General features: G+C 36.3%; 2 protein-coding genes across 6 annotated transcripts in view; one reads left to right on the top strand and one right to left on the bottom strand.

The window, feature by feature from the left end:
* thoc2 (THO complex 2) overlaps positions 1–4453 on the bottom strand; it is a 94906-nt gene extending 90453 nt beyond the window's left edge. For 4 of the 5 annotated variants that reach the window (XR_015506640.1, XR_015506642.1, XR_015506641.1 and 1 more), the window contains exon 1: positions 4335–4419. Coding sequence is in view for 2 of the 5 variants with exons in the window: in XM_087280268.1 (XP_087136394.1) it covers positions 4335–4399 (65 nt within the window). In the remaining 3 variants the exon portion in view is untranslated. Of the gene's footprint in view, positions 1–4334 lie in introns of all 5 variants that reach the window. The other variant, NM_001326547.1, reaches the window with a different exon arrangement.
* Positions 4454–4877: 424 nt separating this feature from the next.
* magt1 (magnesium transporter 1) lies at positions 4878–25948 on the top strand. Its single transcript, NM_199700.1, is given in 10 exon segments — positions 4878–4995; positions 8617–8786; positions 13934–14051; positions 14329–14469; positions 14555–14695; positions 17303–17392; positions 18555–18618; positions 19242–19316; positions 19392–19482; positions 25378–25948. Coding segments are annotated over 10 exon segments (987 nt in total). The 5' UTR covers positions 4878–4914; the 3' UTR covers positions 25394–25948.
* Positions 25949–27798: the final 1850 nt, after the last annotated feature.

The raw sequence follows: 27798 nt of genomic DNA, 5'->3' as shown, positions 1-27798 counted from the left end.
CAGTGAGGGATTTTCTCCTTTTGTTGTTTGATTCATAATAAAAACAGAGGGCGGCAGGAATACTGCGCGTTGTCACTTTAAGAATAGTGCGGCTCTGATATAGATTCTTTTTCACATGTCTTTTGATTCTCTCATTTCTTAGTTACACAAATGACGGTTAATATGAATAATCACTAAACATCGCGCTCTGACACAAATGTGCAAGTATTTGACCATTAAACCACTCACATTAAGATTGGCACTAGATGTGTGTGCTTTGCTCGTCTCCGAGCCTGTCTGAGGCTAAAGCCTGGTTTATACTTCTGCGTCAAGTGACCGGCGTAACCATCGGCGCATGCAACGCCCTTAGCTGTGCATTTATACTTCTGCTCGCTGTCTCTGTTGGTCTGCATTACACTACCGAAACACTAGTTGGCAGTGAAGTGTTAATGTTCCTCTGTGTTGAGTTTCTTCGCTGCTGTTTTGCTTTTCCTGAACACTTCCTGGATGTACAAGTGGCTCAAACTCGCTCTTTTTGAGGCAGGAACCGGCGGACGAGCAACAACTTTAACTATGAGGTAAACACAAAACAAAACTTTCCATCCGGAGCTCCTTCACGGGACTCCACATTTGTAAACAATCGCTCAGTTGGGCTCATGCCCAGCTCGCGTCACTCGCGCTGCTCTCAGTCCCGCCCAGACTCGTCAGCGCTACCAAGCCGACCAATCACAGAGCTTGCGCTACGCGTCGTTTCGACGTGTAGTTACATTTTTTGAGAGGTGCACGTCAGTGACGCCGACGGCCAGGACGAAGGGCTATGCGTCAACGCTGTAGCATACGCGTGCATTTGACGCAGAAGTATAAATCAGTCTTAGGCGCGGCGCACACACACCAGCATGTGCTCTTTCGCGCTTTAAAAAATATGAATGATTCGAATGTACATCAATGAATAATGAGCATCCAGTGCTGCAAACGTTACATTACAGTACATGCTTTTAGTCATTTTCATGTGGAACTGAGCTTTGCAATGCAACATATGTGTACAACTGGAAAGGGGGCAGTATATAATGGAATAATAGTTTATCATGATTAATGGTTTTTCATAATCGTTAGAAGCCAAAATCGAAATCGAAACCGAATTTTCGATTAATTGCACAGCCCTAGTTTGTGTTTCCTCATCTTTTTATTGACAAAAGCCCATAGACTTTCAATGGGGTTTAATTCAGGCAAATACAGTTATTTCATGCCTGTTAAACCAGTTACAGGTAGTTCTGGCTTTGTGGGCAGGTGCCAAATCCTAGTGGAAAATAAAATCATCATCTCCAAAAAGCTTGTTGGCAGCAGGAAGTGTTCTAAAATATCCTGGTAGACAGCGGTGTTGACTGTGGACTTGATAAAATACAATGGTCCCACACTAGCTCCTCAAGCCATCACTGACTATGAAAACTTCCCACTGGACTTTAAGCAGCTTGACTTTTGTGCCTCTCTGGTCTTCTTCCAGACTGTGGGACCTTGATTTCCAAATGAAATACAAAATTTGCTTTCATTTGATGAGAGAATTTGGGACCACTAGGCAGCAGACCAGGGGTCCGTTCTTCATACTTCGCTTAAATGATTTAAGATTATTTGGCAGATAACTGATCTCTAGCAAATTTGGTTCTTCAAACAAGTTTGCGAATCAGATTAAAATGTCTGGATGAACTCATCTGAAATCATTGGGTGTGTTGTGAAGGACAGATCTATTGATTCTTAAAATCATGATGAGCAATGCAAGGACTGGCTGATGGCACAGCAGTGTAAAGAAAACATCTGGTTAATATTGAATATGCCAAGTGTATACAACTACTACTGCAAAAAAATATCAGAATTTGATACATACTATCAGTATTTCCTTTGCTTGAAAATAACCAATCTAATCCCGTTTATATGAAATCAGCTGCTGCTCCCAAGCAGGTCTGAGCTACTAGAACTGTTGCTATGACAACATCACTCAGATGAGTTTTGAAGAACGAAACGATCCTGGATTACGTCAAATCATCAATAACCAAATCCAGCTAATTGAGTAATCCACATGTGAAGAATGGAACCCAGTACTTTTTCTCCTTAGCCCAGCATGCAGACATTTGTTGTTCAGGAGTAGCTTGACACATAGAATTCTACAGCTGTAGCATGTCATCAAGATGTCTATGAGGTGGTTCTTGATGTACTGACACCAGCCAACATTTTCCCTTCTTCTTAACACTATTAATTTATTTAGACACTCCACTCTGTGAGCATCCAGCTTCTTCTGCAACTGCCTTTTCAGACTATTCCTCCTTTTGGAGGGGGTCTTCTGCACAACCGTCAAGTCTCCATCATGATTCTGAAGCCTGTTAAGCCAGACAATTTCAAGGCTGAGGAAACCTTTGCAGGTGTTTTGCATTAATTAGCTGACAAGATTGGAACACAGGGAGCCTACAGTATGTTTACATGGACACCAATAATCCAATTTAAATCCAAATTTAATGCAATGAGTTTATCGTGTGAACAGCGATTTTTGAATACCTTAACCCAACTAAAGTCATAATCAAGCTAAACAGAAATCGAATTAAGACATGGGTCACATTATTGAAGTGCAGTACAAACATGCAAGCACCTTAATCAAACAATTACCGTCATGTAGGATTTACACCGCATTTTGCGACAGGATATTCCATATACACACGGCCATTTGACACTATTCTCTTTGTTTCCAAAAGTAATTTATTTTTACTTTTTTATAAGAAAAAAAGTCGGTTTCAGGCAATGTGTGTTTTAATTTCAGTTGTTCAACATTGATGTTCAATAAATAATCATAAATAGAAGATAATGTGCGTTTCCTTTGATTATTTTAAACTCAAGTAATGCACCCTTCATTCAAAATTCTCTAACTTGCAACATGTGAGCATATTTACTGTACAAAACCTCTCAGTGAAAAACAAACAAATTAAAAAAAAAAAAAAAAAAAGAACAGTTCAACAATCGAGTAAAAATGTTCAGTTAATCGGGATTTGAATTTTAGGCCAAATCGCCCAGCCATAGACAGTGCTAGAATTTTGATTAAAAAAAAATAAAAATAAATAAATATATAAAAAAAAAATCTAAATAAATAAATTTCAGTTTTGATGCTTACTCAACCTTAAATTTAGGTTGCCCAATTAATCAACCTTAAATAGATATCACCTTGCTATATTTAATTCATATTAGGGTATGTGTGTTGTTAAAGGTTAACGCATATTTAAAAGTTCAAAACTCAATACGAAAACAATGTTGCATGCTAACATGATGCTTTTTTACCCTGAATGATATAGAATTGCTAATAAACATAATCAGCTTAAATATGCCTATGTTTATCGAGCTTCTGATGTTGGTGTTTCCAGATGAACTTGAATTGAATCATTGCCCGTCTGTTAGTGCGCAAGACCGTGTCTGCTTGGAGAATGGTATTTAAATCTAGTTGTGTCACAGTTATGGCAATATTACATTTGATTACAAAGTTTGTTTTAGTTTCTTCTAGTTAATGTGTCCGATAGCGTATACATTCTCTGTCAGGCACAAGTAAATATAAACTGGGTACCGCTCAAATCCAAGTAAACAACCTAACTTCACACGATCCCTCACTAGATATTGATAATGCATACAAAGTAAACTTGCTATGTTTTGAGGCGGTCATTACACTTTACTGCAAGATCAATCACCCTCAAAAATTCCGTCAATTTATTAAGCACACACGGTCGTGCAGGAATTTAGTAGATTTGCGGGTTATGCTCCTCGTAAATAGGTCTTGGCAGATAACTAGGTTTCGAGAGACAACCATTACTTCGTAACGGATTTTAAAAAGTGAGGCTGAAGTCTTAATCACATCTACATCTAGCCCTTCCACGAGGTTTACAAAACCTCGCTGCATCGCGTATTACCCACTTTTAAGTCTGCTCAGCATGAAAATGAGCTTGTTTAGTTGCGCGACACATGCAACGCACACATGCTAATGCTAACCCAGCTAAGTATTAGCTCACTGGTGATACATTCACGGAAAATTACTTAAGTACCCGATATGTCCAAACCATCCCTGTACAGAAAACACATACGTTATATTTATCAGCTTACACTACATTAAGTTGTGTTGTTGTTTTTATTTCGTTGTTTGTTTGTTTTTGGCTTATTTTAGAGAACTTTAAATAACAAAAATATTTAACGCACATTAGCCGTGGCCATTCACAATGAAGAGAATATGATTTATGACTTCAACAATAACCCGTGTTCATTCCACCTGAATAAAAGGTAAATGTATTTATTACAATCCACACTTCCTATTTGATTAATAAACTCATACTCACAACTCATTTCTGCCGGATTTGTCCCAGTTTTTTAACCAGTCAAACGGGAGGATCAGCGCCGCCATCTTCCTCCACACTCTCAGATGAAGCAGCCGTAGCGCGCGCCGGATGTTTAGCACACACAGTTGAGCGCGTCAAAGCAGTATTTAATAATGGAGTATTTGAACTGTTTTAGTTCCTTAATTTCATTATTATATCGTTTAATATATCAAATTATTTCTCTTTCAGTGTATAGAACTAAAATCCTAATGTATGTTTATTTATTTAGAGAAAGGGGATAATACATCTTTTAGAGACAATTCCTGCGCGTTTAAGTTCTGCTTTATTCTAGCATCTTAAACTGGGCTTTGATGTGTTTTTGTAATTAGTTTTTTTATTGTACAGTAATTTTTATTTGCAAGCCTTATTTGTATATAAATTCTCAACAAAGGATTTTAAATGATATATGTTGGCGAAACCTTTATACTGAAAATAATGAAGAAGCTGTCGTTGCTTTGGACTTTTCTTTTGTAATGTTAATGTCCTGGGCGCTTCCCTTTCCGCATCGCAACTGTCGTGGCCACAGTGGTAGCCTACAAAAATGTTGCATAAACTATTAATAGTTGTTTTCCTCGTTGTTTGTCTACATGACATGCGATTAAATGGGCAGAAAAAGAAGGAAGTAAGTGTATTTGCAAATGCTTTTATTATTATTTTTTTTTTAACAATCGAGATCACTGGGTACTCAATTGATCTTATGACTAACGTAACGTTAGCTTCGCTCTTTTTCAAAAGCACATTGAAGTCAAAAAGGCATAATTGTTCCCATTTAAGAACAATTCAAGACGTGTGTAAATTACTAAAAAAATAGTTACTGATCAGTGTTTGTCGGATGTCGGATAAAGTGACACAAGTGGCCCTGTATGCAAATTGCACTGAACTTCCTGCTGTAACATTACGCCAAACCTATCATCTAAGTAATCTGTGGCGTTCGTCTTGGTATGCTTATGACATAGACCATAAATATGATAGTTGAGCCATATTGCTTGCTTTATCACAAACATTATAATTTTTTTGGAACAATTCCCTTTTCGTTAATGATTCATTGCTCCTTTAAAGTGGTGGTTCAGGGTGTATTTTTAAGGCTTGATTGTGTTTATGGGGTGCAAAGCAATGTGTGCTCATGCTTCGTTTGTAACAAAAAAATCTGGTTATTTTTTCATTTATCTTACTTTGATTATGTACTGCTACTCAGCTAGCATGAAATTGACTATAATATTTCCTAGTTCCTCCGAAGGCCCGCCCTCAAAAGGCTATGACTGGTCAGCTAACACGATGTGCTGTGATTTGTGGATTGGCTCCACCTCACCAGGAAGTGTCACGCCTTTACTAGCACGTAATTTGCCTTTGCTGTGTAAACATTAGAGCTGCGTCCCAATGGAACACTATGCAATATGCACATATGCACGTACACACTCAACAGCACAGTATATGTATGTAGTGTCGTTCCAAATGGAACACTTATGTTTTTTACTAAGTGGAAATCCAAACCGTTTCCCTGATGACGTTTCACGGTTGCCAAATTAGTGAAATAAACGACCAAAGTACCAAGTAATACCTGCCATGAGTATAACCTGATTCACCATTGGGAAGCGCTATCCGCTTGTTAAGTGGTGACGTGTTTGTGACATATGTAATACTGTTTCCGGGTCCAGGCCGGCATTTATTTGAGTGGAGAAATCATTTGTTTATGATCACGTTTTATTCCTATCACACATTAAAGTTAATTTTGTATAAAATCATAGTGTACACAACAATCTCTGGGCTTGCTGCATAACAAATACCAACATTTTCACAATTTATAAAAAAATTAATCACTTTCTAGCCATCGGATATTAGGCATGGACATATATACTACTATCGTGATTTTCGAAAGCCTTAAATCGCTTTGCAAACGTTTATTATTACCATTTCATTAGTCTCCCCATTCAGTTGAATAGAGCACTTGGACCCGGAAGCCGCTTTGCGTGACGTCACACTTAACAAGTGGATAATCATTCTAATAGGAGAATTTTGCTTTCACAATCCTAAATAAATAAAGTTAGCCCACTTGATAGCTCTGCCCCTTCTGCTACTATTCACCATCAGGAGGTGCTAAAATCACTCCCGTAGGAGAATTTGCTTTCTCAATCCGAAATGAATAAAGCAATCCAACATGTGCTGCCGATAGCTCCGCCCCTACCGCTACGTAAGCAAAGCTGTGGTTGTTGAGTGTGTGAAGTGTCCAACATTCCACACTTCATATTACTGGTTGAATTGGTGCATCATCCGGGTATTTACTTATGCACTATTCTCCGCCATTTAGTAGTGTAAAAAGTGCATTTTATTTACCGAGATGATGCACTTATTTAACTGTTAAAACGATGTGTGGAATGATGGACACTTCTAATTTACTTCTCACTTTTACTAATTTGACAGATCATATGTCATCAGGGAAACAGTTTGAATTTCCGCATAGTAAAAAAAAAACATTAGTGTGACATTGGGGTGACACTACATACATATACTATGCTGTTTAGTGTGTTAATGCATAGTGTATATAGTGTGCCATTTGGGACACAGCTACTGTTAACGTATCAGTTTGAGCTTAAATCAGACAGAAAATGACACAGCTGAACCTCATGCCTGCTTTGTGTAATAAAATATTACTAGTGTATTTTATATATATATAAATATTTAGATTATAAGCATGTGTAAGTAATATGAAATCGTCACATGTCTTTTTGTTCATTATTTGAGATGTTGAACGCACAGAAAGTGGTCACAAAAACATTGCATGCGCTGCTGAAGATTGTGGGTGTATACAGCAGTTTGACGGATAATTATTAATTTGTAACTTGTTAACGGTGTTGAACAGCGTCTCCCATTGTTTACATTCTTGCTACAACATATCCTTAACTCTAGAAATTTTGTAATTTGATCAATTTTAACAAGTAAATATACTTACAGGTTGTGGCTCACAATCCACAGCTTCTACTTTTATGGTTGAAACGGTTACTTCTTTGTGGAGTTTTTAGCCGAATCCATCACTGAACTGAGATTCTGGAAGCTTTCATTGTCAAATGCTAAAGCTTTATCTTTTTTATAATTCTCTGGAACATACAATTAAATTTTAAGCACATCTTTTTGTGTCATGTCCTTTGGATGCCCAAATACAGAAACTAAAGAAACTGTGGAAATAGCAGCTTTTGAACTGCATTTTAGTTTTCTCTGCTGTAGCATTGCAGCGCCTCTGGCCATGCCCCTTTGCTGCGCAGGGTGTTTGCACATAACTGCACATAACCTGAAGGGTTTATGACTTCATTAACCTAGATGTGCTTTTTTGTAATCCCCAAATTTTGTTCATTGTAGGCTTTGCCTTTGAGCTAATTCTGTAAAAGCCAATGTCTCCCTTTGCATTAAACTTTGAGCTTTTATTCAGAGATGTTGTTTATGTTCACACAGCTTCATTACACATGAACTAAAGTTTTAAAATATGATATTGTAGTACAGGGGTTCCCAAACTTTTCAGCCCGCGACCCCCAAAATAACAATGCCACTGACTCGCGACCCCCAATATCCTCTGAGGTGGTTATAAATACAGAAACCTTGCATGCAATGACGCAGACACACCAATTAAATTTGTGTCAGTGCTTTAAATGTGCCAGAAAGTATAACCTGATGTTATAAAATCAAAATGCATCTGACGCTATTGCTGCCTTTAATATAATGCAATTACCCCAGGGGTCGCAATCCAATGGAACTAGTGACTATAAGCTACTATAGTAACTATATAGTATATAGTAACTATAAACGACTATTTTTATTTTCAGTATAGTTATGGATAAAATATGTTAATTCTTATGGTTTAATAAAAATAAATAGATTTTTGGAAATCACCAGGCAACCCCCCTTCATTGCCCCGCGACCCCTCGGGGGGTCCCGACCCCCACTTTGAGAACCACTGTTGTAGTAGACTACCCCTTTAATTTAATAGAAATAACAAAATATGCATTAAACTACTTTCTGGTTATATCAAAAAAAAAAAAAACTTAAAGTACTAAAACTAGCCCTAACACTGCCAAATTAACAAGAAAGCATTACTGCATGTAAGATTAGTTACCGTTCCTTATGCACAAATGTTGTTGCATAAATATATGTTTATGTTGGTTTGCATATATGGGGGAAATTATGAATAATGAACCTGTGATGAATGTAAAATAAAAGCATTATCAAGCATATTAAGTGATTAATGTATTTTCAGACCCTGCTTTCAGAAAAGGTCAGTCAGATGATGGAGTGGGTCAGTAAGCGTGCAGTGGTCCGGCTGAATGGAGAAAAATTCAAGAGATTGGTTCGAGCTCATCCACGAAACTATTCTGTCATCGTCATGTTCACAGCTCTTCAGCCACAGAGACAGTGTGGAGTCTGCAGGTAAGTGTATGGACAAAGAACATATAACTTTTTTTTCTCCTGTAATGTAGCAGTGTTAATGTGAACTGAATAATGTTTTTGGTGACTGAAACACGTTAGAAACACTAAAGCCGGGTTCAGACTTGAGAAGTTTAAAAATCCTAGCTGATAATGAAATCTGGTTGCAGCACACACATGAGGAGAACCAGCTGTGATTTTTGTATTTATTTATTTTTTATTTAATTTTTTTTACCTTAAGTCTTAAATGTGCGCACAAGATATAAAAACCACAGCACACGATACAATTTATCATTAAGATTATCAGGCAAACTAAAGCCATTCAAGATTACCCAACGCCTTTTTACTTAAAGATGAAGACCCCACTCAATGTTTGTGCTGCACAACTCCCCTTACTGTAAAACACATTTTACTGGACTGTCCTGCTTTTTGTGCTTCCAGGAGACTTTTATAAGAAATAAGAAACTCTCTTAAGGACATTTTTAGCAAAGTGACACCAGAATGTTTTTTTGAATTCTTATCATGTATTAACACTAAAAATCTTGACTTGTGTATTCATTTGTTTGTTGTTCTTAAATGTTTATTTATTATTGAAATGTTCTTGCCATGAAAATAGTCTTGGTTGCTGACAAGGCAATAAATAAAAAATACATCACATTACATTACCACTGGAGCACATCACCTTTATCTAGAATTATTATTTATTATTATATTAATATTAGACCAATTTGATCAAGGATACGTCTTGGGATAGTTCACACAAATCTGAACTTATCCCTTGAAAAGTCATAGCACTACTGGTAGTTGTCACGAAAACCCTTCTGCTTTAAAGCTTTGCCCAGGCTGGTTGATTGACACTCCTTATTTGCATTTGATTTATCATTTGAGATGTTAGTTTGACCATTTGGTTTTTAGTTTATTGATTATCATTCATACTGAGTTGGTCATAAAATTAAATATCAAATACATTTGATTTCTTATTTGAGAATGCATTCTGATTTATTATTTGACAGTTTGAACATTTGATCTATCCTATGGGTAGTTGTTTTGAGAGTTCGATTTATTATTTGATATTTTTAGGCATTTAAATATTTATTTTGTTTGGAAAAAAACGTCCATCTCTGGGAATCTCTGGGCTTCATGATTTGTTGGGTTCATTATATATTTGGCTGTTTATTCAGTAAAGACTTCTTCTGTACAAGTTACTAACCTGCCACAAATAGTGGGTTTGTTCAAAATAAGTTTAGGGAGGTTGCAGAAACATATGCGTTTGGTTTAGGGGCCACGAGGTATAAAAGGTTGGGCACCACTGGCTTGAGAGCTACATTATCATATTGTGATGCTAATTTGTTGCCTGAGTCAAATGAGCCCACCCTTATGTCTGTATGACACTGCTATGTAATGTTACTAATGTGTGACATTTATAATGCAAGTCAATGCGATCAATGTATTTCAATGGACCACCCCAATGTTAAGTTAATGAGACCACTTTCAGGGTTCAACGCTAAGGATTTTTTCTGATTTTTACTTGCCCTGCCTAAATTTTCACTGGCCCCACCAAATAAAAAAAGAAGTTAATAGCTATTTGACTGTGCGTGCGTGCGTGCGTGCGTGCGTGCGTGCGTGCGTGCGTGCGTTTGTGTGTGTGTGTGTGTGTGTGTGTGTGTGTGTGTGTGTGTGTGTGTGTGTGTGTGTGTGTGTGTGTGTATGTGTGTGTATGTGTGTGTGTGTATATATATATATATATATATATATATATATATATATATATATATATATATATATATATATACACACAGTTGATTTCAGAATTATTAGTTCCCCTAAATTATTAGCACCCCTGTTTATTAGCACCCCTGTATATTCTGTTAAACATCATTTAGAAAATATTTTAAAAAGGAAAAAAAAAGGGGGCTAATAACTCTGTATATATATTTACAGTAATTTTAAAAATGTTTTTTAAGGAAAATTATTCAGTTCATCAAGACTACATTTATTAAATGTAAATAAAAAAATGTTTAATTGTTAAATATTTATCAAAATTTTAAATAACTGCTTTGTTATTGTATGTAGTTTCAAATAAAACCATTACTCTAGACATTATTGATTTGATTACTATTACCATTAATAAATATAATAATGATTAATATTAGTGATTTCTGAAGGATCATGTGACTGGAGTAATGAAGCTGAAATTTCATCTTTAAAATCACTGGAATAAATGAATAAATCAAATGATAAACTACTTTTGAACAGTTATTTTATAGTGCAACCTTTCACAATTTGTATTTATGATGAAACAATTGCAGCCTTGGTGAGCAGAAGAAGCTTAGTTTAACATATTTAGCAATCATACCTACCCCAAACTTTTGACCAGTTGTGTATAGAATATTTTATAAGTGAAAATGTGCACTTTAATTTTAACAACCCATAGACATCGTCACCACATACAAATTGAGATCAGACTTTCTCATACAGAGCCTCATTTCAATTGTCAGGTTTTGTAGATATCTATCTATTGAATTAATCAATCTATTAAAGAAACGTTGACTATAATTCTGTATTTTAGGCTTAAATTATAGAGAGACATAGCAGATGAACCGAGACTGCATAGATCGCGAAGCAGAACAATGTGGATTTTCTTTCGAGCTGTCAGTGCAGAAATGAACAAAACAACTGGCCTAACACAACATATTGTAAGATTAAAACATGGAAAAAATGATCAGATATTAACTTTGGTAAATTTTCCTAACGGATAAACTGAGATCAGGCTGGATAAACAGCTCTCGGTAATATTTCAGCATGCTTTCACTTTCGCATTTACCGGTAAGAATGACATCTCGCCCTGCTCATCATTCTCTCTTCATATAGCCGTATATATGGCTATTACACGATCATAATACACTGTGATACTGGACTGATTGATTTGGCGCGGATGCGAGCGCAACTGCTGGATACATGCCAAAAAAAACGCGCTAACGGGGGAAACGAGACAGATTCCGAAACAAACGTCTATGTGTAAAAGCACCGTAAGATTGCATTTGCACACAATTGACAGACAGTCGCAGCACGCAGCTCTGGCTCGATCTGGCAGGCAAAAAGGCAGCACTGGCCCGATCGGGCCAGTAACATTCTGTACACTGGCCCGAGTGTCTCGCACGCTGGCCCCGGGCCACCGGGCAGTCCTTATTGTCGAGCCCTGACTTTGGGACGTCCTAGCATCCCAGGGGTAAAGCCTATACTCCCTTGTGGGGTATGTTCTCGCTCTGGCTGAAACCCCCTACAGATGTCGTCAATCCCATATTTCACTCAGGTCACAGTGGGCCTTGCTAACATAGATAGGAAAAGTTAAATTTCTTAAAGGTTTAGGAAACCGGGGAATAAAGAAGGGCTTTGGTCAGTTGGCTCACCAGCTCAAGATGTTAAAAAGTCAGATACAAAGTGTAAGGGGATAAATAGTAAGTAATTTAAGTAATTTCTACGAAAGGCTATTTATAATTTCATATAATATGTAACCACAGTTTGTTACATCATCACAAGGATAATTGTGTTTATATAAACACTATAAATGAGGAGGATTTCCCTCCTCCTGAATCCCTGGGTCTGAATGCAGATACAGTGGATATCAGTACAGCAGGTCTCTTGCCCTATTTATTTTAACCATTAACCATAATGGTAATCTGGAGCATTTTAAACCTGGGTGTATACAGCAGCACGGATATAGGCGATATGTCTATAAAGTAACTCAACTGACAAAAAAAAGTCCGCCATTTTCCAATTCTTGTACAGATCTCCTCACAAAAATGCTTGGTGCACACAAACAGCTTTGCTGTATCGGCCTTAAGAGCATTGCAGGGAAAACCATGCAACAAACCCTGTGGACCATGAAAACAAACACATACGACCCTTCATCAACGGCTAAATACTGCATGCCATGTGCTGTCTCACAGCCTGGCGGGTCTGTGATCTGTCACCGGAATGCACCATAGACAGAATGCACGTGCAGTCATAAATAATTAAGAAGCAGGGTCTTCTCATAGGATAAAAAACAAGAAATCATCCGGAAGCTGGTTCACATAGGAGGCTCTACATAAGCAAAAGACATTGTTCATTCTGAAATGTGGGAGTGGGTTAGTGAGTTGGGGTGGTTGTATGGGGATGTTTTTTGTCTGATGGATGAATATAGTCTGGATACCCATTCATTTTTCTATGGTGGTCACTTTTAACCAGAAACACCAAAGGTGTAACAAGGTTAATTAAAAAACTCAAAATTCAACGAAAAAGGTGATCAACACTTTTATATGTCCAAGTGCATAGTGTGGAGATATCATAAGACCTTGAGACAATTAGATGTAAAACACCATGTTTATGAGTGTTTTAAGTTCCTGTCGTCCAAACACTATCATAACTATAGAATTTGAACATTTTTCTTATTCTAAAACAACTTTAAAAGTAAAATGAGCTAATTTTGCTTGCTGCTGCTGCTTGCATAGCTTTTTAATCAAATCTATGCTATAATTGCTATTTTAGTCTGTGTATGAAAATTATATTTTAGTAAAAGTGACTACAAGATAGTTTGTGTGGAAATCCAAAGCATAAACAGAAAAAAAATTGAAAAAAAAAAACATTTAATGACCCATGTTTGGAGTAAAAATGTTTTCTATCTTGTCGATTGAGTTCTATCTATAAAACAACATTTTGTTTCAACTTAACTGTTTCAGAAGTTACATTTTCAATAAAGAATCAATATTGTAGAATGATTTATAAATAACTTAAATTTCATTTAATCAACAGATGCCATTTACTCATTTCACTTGCACCAAAATAGAGTAACTAAAAATATATATTGGGAATGGGAGCATTTGTTGTTTTTTTTTTCTTCTAATCTGTGGCAGATAAAGGGGAGCATTAGGAATGCAGAATGTGATAATATTTGAGCATTTTCAGTTGTTGTTGAATAAAGCCGCTATGATTCCTCATAACTGAAACCTTAGGGCTTGTACACACACATGGAATGTTTTTATTTGGACTCATCGTCAGCATTTTTGAAAATGTTTTTTGGCTTTCACTATCAATAAGCAGAGTGAATGCACAAAATCACCCCCTGATGTTGTGTGCGTGTATGCGTTTGTGTGTGTCTTTTTCTTCAGACAGGCGGATGAAGAGTACCAGATCCTTGCAAACTCTTGGCGGTATTCGAGTGCATTTACTAACAGGATTTTCTTTGCAATGGTGGATTTTGATGAAGGTTCAGATGTTTTCCAGATGGTAAACTTTCATAATTTATTTTACTTTTGAACTCCAATTAATTTCTTACAGTGAAAATAAAACAACATTTGCATTATTTTGTCACTAATATAACCACGGAAAAATGTGTCTATATATATATATATATATATATATATATATATATATATATATATATATATATATATATATATATATATATATATATACATACACACACAGAGAGAGAGAGAGAGAGATTATTTGTTATAGTAATATCAGTACTGAATACTCTTCTATCTGTTTATGTCCTCTACAGCTCAACATGAATTCTGCTCCAACATTCATCAACTTTCCAGCAAAAGGCAAACCTAAGCGTGCAGATACATATGAACTACAGGTTCGGGGCTTTGCAGCCGAGCAGTTGGCTCGATGGGTGGCTGACCGAACAGATGTTCATGTAAGTCTAGCTGCACATACAGCTTTATAATTTTTCAAATTTAATGGTCACATCTGTGTCTAATATGCTGTTTCATGTCATACAGATTCGGGTGATCAGGCCTCCTAACTATGCTGGACCACTGATGCTGGGTTTGCTGCTGGCTTTTATCGGCAGTCTGGCTTACTTGCGCCGCAATAACCTGGAGTTCCTATTTAATAAGAATGTCTGGGCTTTTTCTGCACTGGTAAGCTTTTGATTATTTATGGAAATATAGGATTGTTATAGTGCTCTGACAATTTATTTTAGTATTAAGAAAATTCTACATAATACAAAAGATGTTTGGAAACATTAGGTGTTACAGTCCCTGGGCAGGGAAGTGGGGTTGCACACCTAACTGAGGATTTGGTTCAAACAAACACTCAAAGAGAAGTGTACTCAAAGTAACAACCATGAACAAGAGTTGTTGTACAGATAATGTGATTTATTACAGGTGGTGATTTGTGAAACAGTGAGTGAGATATTTACAATCAACAACCAAAACAAAACATAAATTAGAAAGACTTGCTATATATATATTGCTTGGTATATATTGTACATGTTTGCTGTTTTGTGTTTTATTCTTTCTTTCTTTTTTTTTTATGCAGTGCCTAACCAGGGACGAGGGCTGCAAATTAGCTTTATACTATATGCCCTATGTACGCAACATTGGTTGTCTTTGTATAACAATGCCAAATGTATTGTCCCTGTAAAATAACAAGCAAATTAAAATAAAAATCAGCAAAGCTTTACATATCAGTCAAAATACTGTAGCAAAATTGATTCAAAAATTTAAGAAAGATGGAAGATGCATCCATCTTATAGAGATGTCGAGGCCGTCTACTGAAGGTAACATCTCGACAGGTGCGTCTTCTGATGAGAAGGGTTGAAGAAAATCGCCATGTAAGTTCACTGCAGTTAGCTAAAGCAGTAGAAAGACAAACTGGACACCATACGGCACACACTGCAGAGAAATGGCATGCATGAGTATCATCCACGAAGAAAGCCTTGCCTAAACCCCCTGCACAAAAGCACTCCTAGAATTTCCTAGGGCCCATGCTGAAAAACATAAAGACTACTGGGACTCTATACTCTGGATAATAAGACAAAGATCAGTGTTTTTGGAAAAAAATGGTTTTAAAACTGTATGGCGTCTTAACGGTGAGGATAAGAAAAATGTATGGTGCCTACAGTGAAACATGGTGGTGGCAGTGTCCTTATGTGGGGATACATGAGTGCCGCTGTTGTTAGGGAGCTGCAATTCATTGATGGTATCATGAACTAAACAATGCACTGCTCTATACTGAAGGAAAAGATGCCGCCATCACTCTGTGCACTTTTCCAACACAACAATGATCCAAAAACACATCTAAAGCTACTGTTGCATTTCTGAAGAAGAACGGGGTGAAGGTGATTAAATGGCCAAGTATGTCTCCTGATCCTGAACCCAATTGAACACCTGTAGGGATTTCTGAAGCAACAAGTTGAGCATCCCTCTACATCCAGCATCCCTGCTGTAAAAGAGGTTATTGAAGAATTGAAAAAAGAGATGTTGCAGTATGTTGCCAACTTGTTCATTCCATGCCTAGAAAACTTGGTGCTGTCCTTAAAAATCACCGGGCTCATACAAAATACTAGCTGTAGTAGTATTTGTTGCAGGGTGTATTAATTTTTGCTTTAACCAATTTAAGCAAAACTAAAGCTTTTGTGATCTAAGTTTGATTATTAACCCTAATTTCACGCGATGGAGTTAAATAAGTGTTCAATAAAACTCAGCCTTTTGAAAAGTTTAGAAATTGTTCTTTTGTTCTTTTAGCTACTGATTAAATTTGTGTACATATATATGGTTTCCGCTATCTTCATTCTTCCATGGCGGGGCGCCACAGCAAAATTCATTTTCGCCACGACAATATTACAGCATCTTAATCAAAACCTTCTGTTGTTGTTTTTTTTAACAGTGGGTTATAATCGCACCAAACGTTTTAAAAGCTAAGTGAATTATAATAGAGCAAACTTTTATGTAATCGTAGTTGTGCTGTGCATTATTTGTTTAACCCATTTGTTTAACTGACTGTCTGACAGGGCTGCACTATGCGTGAGGCCAGCAAACATAGCTTTCAGTTAAGATGAACAGTTTCCATAACTATATGGTATAGATAAGGGTCTATGGTTCTGCATACAATGACTTTGTCTTGCTGAAATTTATGGCTGTTTCACTTTACTTCAGGACGCATCAATGCTGTTCTGCAGGTCTATTGGAGACATTCATAAATGTTCCTAGGAAATCTAATAAATGTTGGACACATACTCATTACATAAATGCACTAAATAGCACTTCCGCAGTGTTTATTTAAGAGCCCACAGGAAAATTTGTGTTTGAGCATATTTGAGGAGGTGTGCAAGAAGTTTTGTCCATGAACAGAGGAAATCAGCGCTCAAGCTAAGAGATTTGCATGCTCGTTTTACATGAATGCAATCCTGACTTGTAATACTGCATCACAACATTTGACATTGAAATAACGCAATAGGTAGTTGGAAGATCTGTGTAAAGGACCTGCCGTTACAGCTGAAACCATCTAGAAGCTTGTGTGTGTGTTTGTAATTGCATTTTATGTGATATTTTTACTAATGTTTTCTCTCTCTCTCTCTCTCTCTCTCTCTCTCTCTCTCTCTCTCTCTCTCTCTCTCTCTCTCTCTCTCTCTCTCTCTCTCTCTCTCTCTCTCTCTCTCTCTCTCTCTCTCTCTCTCTCTCTCTCTCTCTCTCTCTCTCTCTCTCTCTCTCTCTCTCTCTCTCTCTCTCTCTATATATATACAGTGTTTTGTTTTGATCATGACATCAGGTCAAATGTGGAACCACATAAGAGGACCTCCATATGCACACAAGAACCCCAACACCGGCCAAGTGGTTAGTTATTTCCTTTACCTCACAAAGTTTTTGTATTTTTGTTTGTTTAATTCTTTTGTCCATATATTTTTAAAAGTCAATTGAACAACATGACATTTGTTGAGTATTTCACTGCAATCATATATATCAAATTAGAAGAAAGTATTACGTACCATGTGTAAAAAATATCAAATTATGATTTATATAATTTGATTTATCTAATATTTCTATTATTAGATTTGATTAGATTTTCTTAACAGTTGCTGATGTCACCTGTGGCCTACTGTACATGCAGATGTATAGTTATCGATTTGACCATATTCGGTACAGGATGGTTTTAGCCATTTTGGTTTACTTTGGGTTGTAATCTCAGCTGTAGTTCGATGTTGTTTTGCAGTATCCCTGCCTCTCATGTAGCTGGTGTTAGAATGTTCTAAGATTATTAAAATCGTATTGAATCTTCTGTCCATTCCATATCAGTTATAAAACAAAAGATAGAAAAGTAAAGATAAAGTTTTTTTTATTTGCTCACAAAAAACTCAAAATGGGATTTTGGCTATTTTTCATCAGAGTAGAAAACAGTTAAACAACTTCAAAATTCATTATACACATGTTGGCAGTGCTGAAACACCCATTTTCCTTTCATTGGTCAACCAAATCTGAGCTTGTGACATAGCCCTCAAAATAAGAGCCCCCTGCGGACCAACACCCTTTAACACCTTTTAATTTTTATTTAATCATATAAAATAAGTTTACATATTCTGTCATTTGAGCAGTTAGCAAGCTTACTTTCATTGCATATGCATAAATTAAATAAAAACGTAAATTAGCAGTATTATTAGACATTTGTCATTAAAATAAGGTCATAGTTTACTGCCAAACATATATATATATATATATATATATATATATATATATATATATATATATATATATATATACTCGTCTTCCTTCCTTTTTTGTTCCCGGCTGATCACATGCCTGAGGAGCTTTAGTGGACTAAGGAATAAATCATATGCATTATCGTTGAGTCATAAATCAAATTATCATATTACCATACTGGCTCATGGTACATAATAATTTCTTCTCATATTGTAACACATTTTTTTTGTTTAAAGTTTTAAAGTTTAAAGTTTAAATCAAATGAAAATTCACAGTAAAATATCTTCTTCCCCCTTTTCAGAGTTACATCCATGGCAGCAGCCAGGCCCAGTTTGTGGCAGAGACTCACATTGTTCTTCTCTTCAGTATCCTTAGCCACTGAGCTAAATTAAATTCTGACCAATCACAATGTCCTGAGTTGAAACATTTTTGTTATATTGGTATTTTTGTATCTTTAATTATTTTTGTGGTAAATAAACCTTTCTTCTTCTTCTTCTTCTTCTTCTTCTTCTTCTTCTTCTTCTTCTTCTTCTTCTTCTTCTTCTTCTTCTTCTTCTTCTTCTTCTTCTTCTTCTTCTTCTTCTTCTTCTTCTTCTTCTTCTTCTTATTATTATTATTATTATTATTATTATTATTATGAATGTTGAAAATGAATGTTTCAGATTTTATATATATATATATATATATATACATACATACATACATACATACATACACACACACACACACACACACACTCACTCACACAGCATTATGAATAATGTGCATGTAACTATAACTAATTATGACTTTTATGATAAGTAATGTGCCCAACACTGCTTGCATCTACATATTTTAAACAATTGCTTTTTTGATAATTGAAGTGTTTCTTTTGTCCTCATTTACAAGTCGCTTTTCTACAGTATAAAAGTGTCTGTATCATAAAAAAATTGGATGCAAAGTTTCCGATTGACTTTTTATGTCAATGTGTTCCTGAACATTAATTCAGATGCAGCAGTGACCATAGGAATGGTGCTGCTTCATGAGGCTGCTACCTCTGGCCTGGACATTGTAAAAAGGAAAAGTATGCTAACATACAACTTGTGCTGTTAACACCCAAGTTGAAACAGTCTTAAAAATGTTTTGTTTTCTCTTCTAGTTATGTGTGTAGCAGGAATCGGACTGGTGGTGCTGTTTTTCAGTTGGCTGCTGTCTGTATTTAGGGCCAAATATCATGGATATCCTTATAGGTGAGATGAATCTATATTATCAACATGTTTCTGAGAGCAATGATCAAATTAAATCTAAAAGAGATTTTTTTTAAATTGGAAATGTTCATCAATTTGATATGCAGCTTTGTCCCTAATTTGCGTTAAACCAATGCATTAAACCTGATCATGTTGTACTCTGCATGATTTAAGATATTATAAAGCATCTTGACCTTCATTAAAAAACAAAATCAGATTTCTGTACTGTTGTCACAAGATTAATGTCACTGTATGAAAATGTGGTTTGTGACCAAGAATTGCTGCAGAATCATAAATACAAATCATATTATACATAATCTTGTTAGTAAATGGTTAACAAACATGAATAACATGCACGTTGAAGTCGAGGTTTCCACTTTAACACTCCAAAATTGCCATGATATTCATGTTTGTTAACTCAACTAACTGTACTAACATAATTTATCATTAAAAAAGCAAAAAGTGTATTTTTCTAACATTTATTTATTATGTTCATGCTAACTAAACATTAACTAATGTATTAACACATTGTCATGTGCTGCGGACGAGGCAAAGACAAAGGGTAGAATCCATGTGCAGTTTAATGGGAAATTATTCATGAAAACATACAAAAAGGTTAAAGAACTGGCTAAAACTCGGGTATAAAACAGGCATCCAAAATCATGATCAAAACAGGGTTGTGACGATGAGGAAATTTGCCCACCGGTTAATCGACATGTGACAACACTGGTAATACCAGTATCACCGTAGGGGTTTCCTCTCTTTTTTGTGTGTGCTTTTATAAATGAGTGCATATATTATGGGCGCTGTAGCCTACACTACATAGCACACACTGGCAAGATTAAGTGCTGATCTCCACGGGACCAATTTTAATTGTTTTGTTATTTGCGTGTTCTCCTTTCTAAAATACCTTTATTTGAAAAATCTCTCAAGTTAATTTTGGCTATATGGTAACATAATCTCAAGAGATATTGGAGTTCAATAACGTTGTACGCAGTATGACTATTGACCAACACCTCCCTGTAAGCTTGCACTCTGCATAGACTACAGCTCTGGTGTGTTATGAATTGCATGTTTTAAATGACAGCGAGATATGCTACATTTAGTTTTTATTGTAAAATACACATTATAACCCAGTACACGGTAAAATAATATGTTTGAATGGCTAGCCTATTGGCAACGTATATCTTAAATATGCCAAGCATATCTTTATTAATATTAAAACACATTACAAACTAGCCACCTTTTGATTATTTTTTTTTTCCTCAAAAATGCAATGAGTTGTTTATTTTGGTTTTCATTTTATTAGAATTAATACTATTATTAGGCGACACAACTTCCACATAACATTGGATCTGATTGCGTTTTTACAGATATCCTACAGATAGACGTTTTAGCTCAAAGACATTTATGCCTGTTAATTTCAGTGCTGTACTTAAACAGATTTCGCAAAGGCTACAGGTATTCTACCTGTCAGCTAGTATCAGACTCAGTTTTGCGACTTGACTTGTGTGGCGTCTGTATCAATGTCTGGATGACAGCGAGAGAGAGAGATGAGATCAGACCTTAGATTTGATGTGTGGCCGCACGTCTCAGTTACTTTACTGCAATTTTTTAAGTATTGGCTTATCTAAATTAACTTTTCATTCGAATAAAAGACAAAATATTGCCAGACAGACGAAGCAACTTTCGTTTTTTTAAGAGAGCGGCTTTAGTGATAAAATACGCACACACACACAGAATACACTCTTGTCGGCCTATTCATTATTGATTTTTTAACATTAAACGCATAATAATCAAGTGCAAAAAAGAACAGCTGAACTTCGGAAAAAGTGATCACTGCGGTTGCCGTGATGGTTGCTTTCCTTCTCTGCAGTTGGCTTTTTTAGTGGCGCAGCATTGCTAAGTCACTCGTTTTAATAAAAAATAAGATGTTTATTATTAAACAATGTGAGATGATGATCGCGTGATTTATAAAATGAGAGTATGCATTGCATATTTATGGCTATTGATCTTTTCTACCCACGACCCACCCATAATTAAACATCAAGTAGGTGCGTTAAAGGTGCGTGTATAAATTAGTTGTGTTTCCTCCAGATGCTGCCACCTTTGTCAAGCAAAGTTTGCAGTTTGCCTCAGTAAAGTATTCAGGTCCTCTTTTTGCATTTGGTTTGAACCCAAAATATTGCCAAACAGATGATTTTGTATTGCGTTTTGACACTAAATCGTCCGCCATTCTCTTTCTGTAAATTCGACTTCTCTCGTTCTCACGTGATAAATGAAATATGACGCATTGTAGCTATGTTCAGATTTTAATTATAGTGCATGCTCTCGTCTTAAGTAAATGATTTAGAATTATATTTTCCATTTAATTCAAGTAAATATTTAATAAAAATGGAATACTTAAACAAAACAAATGTGGGGACGGTGTCACGGTGGAAAAGTGATGTCACCGGTGTTGCGTCTTAAAATCCGTAACACCGTCTATCGTGGCAAGCCTAGATCAAAATGAGCATAGTCAAACACAAAACAGCAATCCAAAAAAATTAAGTATCAAATAAACAAACAAAACAAAGACAAAGCTCTGGTGCGCACACAACAATACAATCAAAGACTCCATCATGAAGTAAGTGTGCGGGGAAGATTTATGGTCCATGCAATCTTAGAAAATGGGTTACAGCTGTGATTGTTTGATCAGTCCAAATGGAAGCCGGTGTGTGCATAGTGGAATGTAGGGATTTGTAATTCATTACCAGTCTGTAGTTCATCAGAGATCTCCCCCAGCATAAATCATTGGCAATCATGACACACATATGCTCAGATTTAGTACTGCTGAATAAATGTGCTGTTCAATGTTAAGTCATGTTATATAATCCATGAACAAATGCCATTAGTGTATACGTAAGTAAACATTAACTAACTGCAAAGAATAAATGTAGAGTGGTGCATTAGAATATGAGTAAGTGGACATTATTATGTAATGTTAAATAATAATCATTGTATTTAATGTATCAAATAATACAAGATATGTTTAGTTAACATAAAAAAGAGTAAGTATTACTCAACAGATGTGTTGTTCACTGTTAATGTTAACTAACAATAATTAATACACTTATTGTAAAGTGTTACCGACGTAATTTACATTAATCGAGCCAGCTTTCATGCAACTGAGTCGGCGCTAAATTAAGCCTGAATTGTTTGAAAATCCAAGCTTAATTGCTTAGCTTAAGGCCAGCTCACACTGTGCTTTTTAATAATCCTGGATTATTATAGCATGTCAGACTGCACGCACATGGCTCCCATGTCACACTGTAAGTTCTCAGTTGTCATAAAATCAGACTGAACAACAATGATGACGCGCCAAACACGAAAGAAAACACCCCCAGAGTTTGAAGTCATCCACCTGTAACACTTTCACTATCCCACGTTCTGAAATGATTCCTCACAGCAAACGTAAACAATCTGTAGCAGCTAGGGATGCTCATTTCGGTTAATTTTGCTTACCGACAACCACCGCTCATTAATCGGTTATTAACGGTTAACTGGTCAGATTACTATTAATTTTATATTAAACAAATTGACGTGTCTATTTTGTGTCTGACACATTTAATATTGCATAAAATACAGATTTATTTTTATATGCTAGCATATTAATAACAGAACAATACAACAGAGCATTTTCACGCACTTGCAGTGTTTAGCACAGAAGAACAGAATAAACTAAATAAAATGAATAAAATAAATAGGACTGCCCTAAATTATTTTCAACTTAAATAATTAATTTATATTTCAAATCGAAAACACTGACTGATTATTTTTAATAACCGGCATAGGCTGTTTTTTCATATTTTTGTCTTCCGTCAAATAAAATAGCAGACTTCTTCAAATCGCTCGCTCCACGGAAAATATGCATTTATTTAATGCCCCGCTTGTATTATTATAATCACAAAACCTTTTTACATTTTTAATTGAAATCATTATTTTAAAGATTATGTCTTGACGTGGTTTCCTTTCTCTCCATCGCGGCTCAAGTGCACGCGCTGCGTGATGAAAAGACAACAACACGCGCGCATATGTGGACTTTTTGTAAACAGTTTTGTTGTTTAAATATATTGCATTAATATGCATACATGCTTTATAAGCTATAAAATAAAAGGTAAAGCCTATTTGTTGCGTTTATGATGCAGATCCAGGTCAACATCAGCGCTTTTTTTGGCATCAACACGTCTGTTTCAAGCAATATTCTTCTTCCATTTTGCTTCTTTGGCAAATGTGTCAGTAGGCACGGGTTATACTTTATCGTCCCGCTGCAAGTATGTCTTGCAGTTGAACAAGTGGCCGATCACAGCTAACGTGCTTTTTTCATTCCAAAAACGCCAGGCGCACCTCACTGCCTTTATATGTTGACAAGGAAAAAAGAAGAGAAGAAAGCGCAGTCCTCTTATGAAACGACTGAATCAGCTGGGTATCGATTGTGCAAAAGTGTTGCTGTATATGTTGATAAAATTGTAATATTTAATAATATTATGATATTCAAGATTTGTACATTCATACAGCTCTGGATAACTTAAAACAGCGATTAGACCTTCAGAGCGGCAATAATGCATCCTGAAGTAAAGCGAAACGGCTATAAACTCCAGCATGATAGAGTGATTATTTGCAGAGTCATACTTTAATTATAAATAAAGTATAACTATAGAAACTGTGTTCATCTTAACTGAAAGCTTCTGCGTGTTTGCTGACCTCACGCATCGCGCACCTGTCAGTCAGTCAGTCAGTCAGCACGTAACCCCAAAGGATTAAACAATAGCGCACAGCACTATACGGTTACAAAAAAGTTTGCGCTGTTATAATCCACTTACCTTTTAATACGTTTTGATGCGATTATAATCCGCTATTAAAAACAACAACAACAATAACTGAATGTTTTGAATGAGTATGTAGCCGTGGCGGGATGCATTTTGTTCCCCGCCATGGAAGAATGAATGTTGCGGAAACCAAGCTCTTTAAAAGTTCTCTGTAGTTGTCTTGACAACACAAACTGCTGCTCTGGGATGAGCCGCGTGCAAAAGATGCCCCTCTTAACGCAAAGGCACATTCAATCGGCCCCTTATGCAGCCAAACTAAAAATATATAAAATAATAATTTTAATTGTTTAACTGATAGCATTAATCGGTCACAAACGCACCCTTTCGGTTAACGGTTAATCGATTATTTTGAGCATCCCTAGTAGCAGCAATTTTGCACACGGCATGTCTTAATAATAAAACCTGAAAGAAAAAAACTGTTTTGACATTTCTCCAAAGTCATTTGAATTGTCGCATGAATCCCGTCATCAAATTTGGAGCTCTTATTGGTTCTTGGATTGACAATCATTGCAGCTGTTGTCACTGCAGGAAAATGTCTGAAATCTTTTGACACTGCCACAGCGTCATCGGAGGAAAAATCTGATCGCAGCAGGCACCAAGCGGCTTTCAGTGAACATGTCAAACCAATGGTCAAAGACCACAGATTTTAGCCTAGGATATCAGGAACCTTTTAGGATTTCCCAAATTTGCCTCGGATAACAGGCTGAAATCTCAGTTTGAGCAGGGCTGAAGTCAGGGATAAATTCAGCAAGGATATCTTGAAAATCCCAGCTTATTTCCGTTGCTGAGTCAATAGCCCTCTGGTTTCACAGGCTTAAACTTAACCAGGATTAGGCCCTAGTTCAATTAGGACATTTTAGTAATGTTTCTAAATATGATTATTTTTATTCATTTACTTGTTTGTTTAGTTAGCTAAGATTAATGTTAATAGAAATATAACTTTTATGTCAGCTCATTTCTAATAAAGTGTAGTAATGTAGTACATGTAAAACTGACCTCACTGACTTGAGTGTCTTTGCTTTTTCTGCAGCTTCCTGTTTGGTTGAGTGAAGGTCTTTGGAGAAACTTCATCAAATACAAATATTAAGTGCCTTAATGTTTAATATGAGTGATTGATCTGGTAAAGTTCAGCTTGACTCTGTATGTGCCTTTTTTCTGTTTTTATTTGTGTACATTACAGATTACATTGTTAAAATTTGAATAAGTTTGTCATCAAAATTTTTTATTTCTCTCCCTAAGTGGTCTGGTGTCTCCCTAAGGGTAATGTGGTGTCGGTTAACAAGTGACAAACTGAAGCAGATGCACTGTATGGCAATAGCATTACTTGTTAATGAAATGTACCGTTGGATTTGATGAAAGAAAATGCATTGATGTGGAAGATAAAAAAAAGACAAGTGAGATGTATTCAATTCTACCTCATTGATGTGCAAATCAAGTGTCCAAAGTCAAATAAAAGTTAGGATAGCTTCTAAAGTAATTCAGTATGAGATGGAAGGAAATCTCAGGTTTAATTAGTGTCTTTATTGTGGTGTTTGCTCTTGTCCTGCCTCAGGTGATTTCTCAAGATTTCTGCCATTAAAAGTGCCTTGATTTCTTCTAAACGCTTTTCCAGTTTGATATCTATTCATGCATTCCTCATTATTTTTGGCTGTATTACATTTTACTTTTGCAAACCTATCTGAACATTTGAATTGTTCATTTGAATCTGAACATTGAATTGTGTGGAAAAGTGGACATGGGAGGTGTATATGGACATATCCTTGACCCTTCGATAATGACAGAGAATGAGGCTACTCATATATCTGAGTATACAACATCTCAACTGAAACTTGATCACAGAGTGACATATCCCTCCTTTTAAAGAAAAAAAATGGCAATAGTGCTTTATCCACCTTGGCTTATCCATTGTAACTTAAATGTGTTAAGACTTCTGGTCTAATTCAATTCCATTGATTTTATATAAACGTGATGCCACATACAAAACAAACAAAGCACGTCGGCCTATGCCCCCTGCTGAAAAGACCAGCATATGTTGTGTTTGTTGCTGTATGCTGGTGCTGGGAGGCTGGTGCTATGCAGGTGGCCTGCATACCACCACCAGCATAACACCAGCATTCCAGCATCAGCATCTCATGCTGGTCACCAGCATACAGCACCAAAACACAACATATGCTGGTATGCTAGTGACCAGCATTGGATGGTGGTGCTGGTAACCAGCATACCAGCATCTCATGTTGGTATCATTAAAATCTGTGCTAGTGTAACGGAGGCCAGCTAGTAGGTGCTGTGCAGGTAAACCCCACTCCTCTGACCTCTAAAAGTGCTCTAGCGACAGATCCTGGAGGCGATGGTCTTTAGCCTCCTTGGTAGAGCACCCGATTCCCATGCGGAAGGACACCGGTTCGATGCCAGCTCGGAGCGGGTTGGGTGGCGTAGGACCGGCGGGGTTACATTGGTGCTGTGACCCTGATGGGAGTGAGGTTTAGGGAGGTGAGTGTAACGGAGGCCAGCTAGTAGGTTGGGTGGTGTAGGACCAGCGGGGTTACACTAGTTAACATTTTTTGCAAGGTAGTCCGTTCATGATGAAAATCATGAAAACACAAGCTTTCATTGACATTATGGGCTCTATTTTGACGGTCCATGCGCAAAGTGCAAAACGCAGGGCGCAAACGCTTTCAGGGCGTGTCAGGACGCGTTTTTGCTAATTTAAGGACGGGAAATCTGCCTTGCGCCAAGGCGCATGGTCTAAAAGGGTTGAGTTTATTTTCTTAATGAGTTATAGGTGTGTTTTGAGAATAAACCAATTAGAGTCTCATCTCCCATTACCTTTAAGACCCAACTGCGTCACGCCAAGAGCGCATTCTCTATTTACAGGACGCAAAGTAAGTCTAAGTGGAAAAAAATGAACATTTCACAAGCAAACAGTTGACAGTTTTTTAACAGAAAACTGTTAAACAGAGCATCTACTGCATGAGAATGAGAGATAATGGAACTACTTTCACTTTCGCTCTTGAATAGGGAAACCTTTACGCACAGACATCAATTAGTCTATAAATAGTTAATTTCGTTCGTTAAGCGCAAAGATTTGTTTCAAAACTATTTCTAAATTCAGTTCTAATTTCTAGCAAACGAATAAATGAACAATATTAACGAAGTGTGGTCAAAATACTGAGTTATTTCCGAATACACCTGCCATGCCCCATATGGTCTAAAACCTGACAGGTGGGCAAATCTAAGCTTGTTTTTAATAAAACAAATATTAATATGGATATATTAAATAATACTGCTAATAATAATAACATTATTCAAAAGCAAATTGTTATGAATGAACTGAAAAAGCCTCCTGAGATGAAGACATAAAAGCAGTGATTTTTCATATTTATGTAGGCTCGAAAATAATATATAATCCTTATATATATATTCCGTTTTGTAATATATAATCCTTTATATT

The sequence above is a fragment of the Danio rerio genome, chromosome 14 (genome assembly GCF_052040795.2).
Source record: "Danio rerio strain M-AB ecotype USA chromosome 14, GRCz13ab, whole genome shotgun sequence".
NCBI lineage: Eukaryota > Metazoa > Chordata > Actinopteri > Cypriniformes > Danionidae > Danio > Danio rerio.
The sequence above is the reverse complement of the archived record's forward strand: the minus strand, read 5'-3'. Positions and strand labels throughout refer to the sequence as shown.